Genomic DNA, 6,000 nt, shown 5'->3' on the forward strand with positions numbered 1-6,000 from the left:
GTCCTTAATTTTAATCTTAATCCTACCTTGAGTTAGTTTTGTTATGTTGTAGTTTTAAGAATGAAATTGGGGAAGTTGGCTTTAACACAACTACTTTCATTTGCTTTGTTGCTGAGTGCTGACGAGCTTGTTTCCTTAGAGCAAGTGCAACCTTGACATAGCATATCTGTTAAGTTACACTTGACGTGCTGTTTTTTTTTTGGAAAGCTAATAACGAAAACGGCAGCTAATGGACTTTCCCAGCTTCAGAAGCTAAACTATGAGCCCTATTACCAGTTTCTAGGCACTGGATTACTAAGTCCTCTGTTTCCCACGGTTCTTCACCGAGTGCATAGAGGATGGCTAAAGCTTCTGCCTGGGTTGGAGATGATGCAAAGCATTTTGTAGCCCTTTCTGAAACAGCAGTACCTCCTCTTTGGTTTAATATTGATGTCAAATGCTAAGCTTTCTTCACTCATGTCACATACTTGACCTGTTAGGCAATTAAATGTTAGCCTTTATTTTTATTTTATTATTAGTTTGTTTATCTTTTAAATTTTAAGTTTTATGTATGCAATTAATTAACCTTTTTACACTCCGTAACTTTTATTAATAATTATTTCGTAATAATAATATTTGTTTGTTAAATTAAATAAAACTAATATCAAATACTTAATAAACAAAATTTATTGTTTGAATGTATTAATTATAATTTAATTTTAAATTTATTAGTTTGTTAAAATAAGAACTTGTGTTGGAAAGAGAATTTAAAGTGGAGTATATGTAAGAAATAGGTGAAAGAACTTAGTGACCTTGAATCAAGATTGTGGAAGAAAAATAAAGGATTTAAGTAAGGGGTATGTCAAGTTAGCGAAAGATGAGGTGGAAGAAGGAGATACATGAGAGAGAAATTGTTTTCAGTTGACCGAAGGCCAATGATGCACATGGTCTATAATACCCTCAAAACCGAAAAACCGGTTGTCGTTAACTCACAAATCTAAGTTTAAGTAGTGTTGCAGATAAGATGAGTTGAACTAATTAATAATGTTATCGAGCTAAACTTATTAAGGAATGTTGGTGTACGAGCATTCTCAAACTTGAATGAGCTTTTAAATTTTCCGTTTAAACTTGGCCCGTTTAAAAAAATACTTGCTTGAGCTTGACATGACCTTGCTTGTTTGTATTTTGAGCTCAAATTAGACGAGCTTTGTAACTCAACCTTTTTATGAGCTATTTTAGAAGGTCAGATTTTAATTTTTTGCCATACAGAACTTTATTTTAGAATGAATAGTGAAGAGGAGAGAGAATTGATAGAGGTTGAGAACAGGAGAGAGCCGATAGAGATATGAGATGAGAAGGTTGGAAGAATCATTGCTTCAAACATGCATTTAATGTACTTATACGAAATCTGATAAATGTTGTTCAGATTAATTACGAAGTTAATGATGTGAATAACTAGTTGGAGGTCGGCTTTGTAGACACCTAAAAAGGGTCTACGCAAAAGTGTCATATGACTGGACTAACTTTGTTTGTTGAATTGGCTTGAACCTTTGATATATGGGCCCACACTCGCTAGTTCGACAAACAAATCATTTTTGCATTTTAATATAACATACTCATTGGGTAAAGTCCAACAACTAAGCCCTAAAGTTAATGTATTTAACTCGTATTAACCTAATTTTAATTCGCTGCTTAAATATTCTCCAAATCTAAGCAGACGACCCACACCTGAACCAAGCATGGATCGCCCGTACCAGGCGTTGCCGCTTCGTTTATTCGAATATTACCTAACCAAGGCAATATTCTGCAGTCTTTTTCAAAAATATCCCATGGACAAAGCAAGCGTAACTCGCCTGCACCAAGCCAGCCACGCTTGGTCCAAGCGTGCACCATTTTCCCATTCGTGGCACGACTATTTTGGCGGCGGATCACATTTCTGCACTAACTCTTTCTGATTTAGTATAATAAGGATCGTTTTAGCACTAATCACGTGCGTTTTTTTTCTCCTAATCAAAAGGCAGAAAATTTCACACTTCTCTCTCAACTAGGATTCGGACAGCGCGCTATTGCGCGCGGATGCCCACCCAAAAAATCGATTGAATGTTAATCTCCAAAATCAAACATGATAAACGCAAAGAAAAGAAGAAATCCAAGTATACAAGTGTAGCTCAATTCCAATCACATTTGGTATCTCAACTTTAAAAGTTCATTGAAGTCTTTCATTATGTATGAAAATATGTATTAATATGTTTTAGGTTAATAATTTTTTTTTTTTGCTACTGTGTTACGGGTGATGAAGATTCTACTGCTTGGAGGTTGAAGAGTCGAATAATCATCCTGTAACAAGATAAGGATATCAAATAAGCAATATAAGAAAAGGATACAACAACGGGCCATGACGACTGTAGCCGAAAGGCGAGCCGATCTAGGCTGCAAGATAAATTGAACGGGGAAAATGTGGTGATTGAGAAATATACTTAGTCTTGAAACTAGATCGAAGCACCAATAAAAACAATGTCAAAGACTTAACTAATCTACTTTTGAATGAACATGAACTCGTAGGCAAAAAATTTCAAACGGTTAATCCCATAGCTATCTTTCTGATGCATATCTGTATTAAGTACTAAAGTACATTGAAAAATTCCCTTACATTCCCATTATTGTTTTTCCCATTATATTTTGCATCACCAAAGATACCAGGAAAAAAAAAACCGAGACTACCAAAAGCAAATACTAAAGTCTAAACAAATTAACATAATGAAAAGCCAACCATATATTCAGAGTCTTACATAAACATAAAGAATCAAATACAAATCCAAATGCAGAGACTTCAGAGTAGCAGAAACGTTGTTCCCCTTCATCATACAGATAACTCTAAGCACATATATTAGGTTTGCAGTTTCATATTATAACAGTTCCATGCCTCTTTTCAGTATGGATACGTTTCAAATTTAAGTACACATGGAGATATAATAATTTCTCATAACAGCCGCATAGTATCTATGCTTACCCGATGATAAGGAGAGGAAAATAAAAGTAGAAAAGAAAGCTATTCAATATCATTAGAATAGCACAACCATAGATATATGTTTATACGTCAACAGAAATCCATATTACTTGGCAGAAAATAAGAAATCTATGGTTCACCTTTATCTAGATGTCGAACTTACCACGACCATAGCATAAAGAAAAATACCACGTCTACCAAGTCAAAATTAGCATCCATGTTAAACTGGAAGCTAAGGTTCACCTGCACTAAATGCGAAACCTTAAAAGGTAAATAGCCGGTGTTTATACCCTGCATTTACCAAGTTAAGTTGTTGATAACAAAAAAGATGAACCCACAACAATAATGAAGCCAGCAATTATTAGCATACCCTTAGTTCAATTGAACATTCTTGGGTTGCTAACCTTCCAATCTTCAACAACTTCCTCAGTTCTTGCAGCTCTTTCTTTGATCCACTCATCAGAGAAAATGGAATTAGAACTTGATTTCACCAGAATACAAATTAGAAATAAACAAGGAGTTAAATGAACTATCTGTTTCTCTGGATATTGAATTTGGGTCATAATAACCTCTCTGGTCAAATTTCAGAAAATCTTGCAGAGATGAAAAACATTGGTGTTATGGATCTTCTCTCACAACCATCTTTCGGCAGTCTTTCTTCCTTGACGGATATGGATTTTTCATACAATGATCTATCTGAATCTCTGGTATGATTCCTGATACAACGCGGTTTGAAACTTTCCCGCCTTCTAGATTCTCCAATAACACGGGCCTCTGTGGGTATCCCTTGCCAACTTGTAATAAAAGCTCGGGTGGAACCTCATCTCCCCATCGAAAACATGGAAGGAAGACTACCATTGCATGGAATGTGGCAATGGGACTGTTTTCCTCTCTATTCTGCATATTTTGGTTGATCATAGTGGGGATTCGGCTGAAGATGAGGAGAAGAAAAAAGGAAACTGTGCAAGATATATACATGGAGAATAACACAACTTCTGCCTGGAAATTTACCAGTAATCGTGAGGCATTGAGCATCAACCTTGCAACATTTGAGAAGCCCCTTCAGAAGATTAACAATTACCAAGAACACATGTTTACACTGGTTTCAGAAACTCCTCTTAAGTCTTAACATTTTATCCCCCAACAATCCTTTTAACAATAATCAAGTAGTAAAAGCATTCAGTTTTTCACAAGGCTCTAAATTCTTCCCTAAACCCTCTCAGACCTATGTATAATTCAAAAAACATATGCTAACACAAAGGTTCTGTAACAGCTAGCAACTTGATAACAAATGTCCAATTCCCAAAAGCCAAAGAGCAAGCACCATAATGTTAACTTATCAAAGGTAAACTTACCCAGGAGCAATAAGAATTCAAGAGGAAAAAATATAAATGTTGAACAAACTATGCCAGGAAATCAGCAGAATCTCATAACACACAGAAAGCAACGAGGCAAGAAAACAGGTTTACCGAAGGGATTGTAACCCTAATACAAGAAACATGTAATACATGTCATAGCATGATCAGCAACAACAACAACTTTACATCTGGAGGCAACAAAACATGTATTGTCCAAATTCACGAGCAACTCTAAATGATTGAGCATAAGGGTGTGCGTAGGTAATAGGTAATTAAAGCAAACGGTATATGGAAATATTCAGGAATAAGGAGGTATATTCATACAACATGTATGCATTATGAACTTCTACTCACAAATTAAACAAACGTATATTCCCTGCTGCAAACCCAGGGCAAAAGCCAAATGACCAGATTATAGTAAGCAAAAACCCAGGGGAAAACCCACAAAACCCACCTTTATATTTCTTGCTGAGCAAAGAAGGGAACAGGAAGAGTAGAAATGCTAAGAACCAAAGGCAAAAACCACCTCTATATATATAAAAAGAATTCAACAAATGAAATCCACCTCACTAAGGGTAAACTCTGAAAAGTACAGAAAAAAAAAGAAAAACACCCACATTGCAATTGAGTACTTAAGATAAGAGAAATGTCAAATTACATTCTGAAAAGTACAAAGAAATCTAAGATAACAGAAATGTCACATAATAACAACTCAATCAATGAAAAGCATGATAACAGGGAAAAAAAAAAACCATACTTGTAAGCATGATGTAAGCATCCTTCTGAACTATAGGTCCTTCCATAGACCTCACACTCCCATCTTCTCTCCAATTCCTGGCTCACAATACAAGGCAAGCAAAAATACAAAAGATTAAGAGTTTTAGTACCCATATATGAATGAATTAAAAAGGAGTGTCACATATACAAGTAAACAACTAAATATTTTAGGACAACGGAGCAATTCCGTAGCTTTTAATTTGTACTATTATTATTCAAGACATATTAAGAACGATTTAGGCAAACTAAGAGTGTAATACATAATCTCAAGTGAATAATAAGTCATGACCTTTAATCACACGTGGATAACAATTCTTGACCCAAAAGTGCTGGAGGCTGCAAGCCTGATCCCGACTACAATTTTCACTCACCCTTTTTTCCTTTGTGTTTCCCAATGAGAATTTCCAACAATCCCCCACAGGTTCGAATATGCGGAAAAGAAAGAAAAGAAAGGAGAAGGATATTGGTTTTGGGCAAACAAAACAATTGAATAGGTGTCAATGTCTTTCGACTTGAATTAACACTTAGTGACATTTAAGCTATGATCTCTTTCCTACCAAGTGACTTTCGTATTGAACTTGATAGGGAGATAGAAACCCGTCACTTAAAGCACGCAACTGAATATGTATGACATTCTGACTCCGCGAATAAAGTGACGCCTTATACTGGCCATACGTCCGACCTGGATATGCTCATAGGTGCTCTAGAGAATAGCCCACATCGCAATTCTCATAGGAAGCGGCCACACTTCCACACCTACGTAGGTGAATCCCATCAAGTGTGAGCTACATTCACACCACCAAACATATGGTATGGGTTCATTAAGAGCCGTATGCTCAACCTCTTTCCTATTGTAGCAAGCACATTATAGCATCTAGG

At 35.9% G+C, this 6,000-nt stretch overlaps 1 protein-coding gene across 1 annotated transcript; it reads right to left on the bottom strand.

Annotated features, from left to right (window-relative positions):
• Positions 1-2,747: 2,747 nt before the first annotated feature.
• On the bottom strand, positions 2,748-5,446 carry LOC130465826 (uncharacterized). Its single transcript, XM_056834674.1, has 2 exons — positions 5,102-5,446; positions 2,748-4,025 (listed from the first exon to the last, which is right to left on the bottom strand). The coding sequence occupies exons 1-2, from the start codon at positions 5,233-5,235 to the stop codon at positions 3,605-3,607; spliced, it is 555 nt and encodes a 184-aa protein (XP_056690652.1). The 5' UTR covers positions 5,236-5,446; the 3' UTR covers positions 2,748-3,604.
• Between the last annotated feature and the right edge of the window lie 554 nt (positions 5,447-6,000).

Source organism: Spinacia oleracea, chromosome 1, assembly GCF_020520425.1.
Source record: "Spinacia oleracea cultivar Varoflay chromosome 1, BTI_SOV_V1, whole genome shotgun sequence".
NCBI lineage: Eukaryota > Viridiplantae > Streptophyta > Magnoliopsida > Caryophyllales > Amaranthaceae > Spinacia > Spinacia oleracea.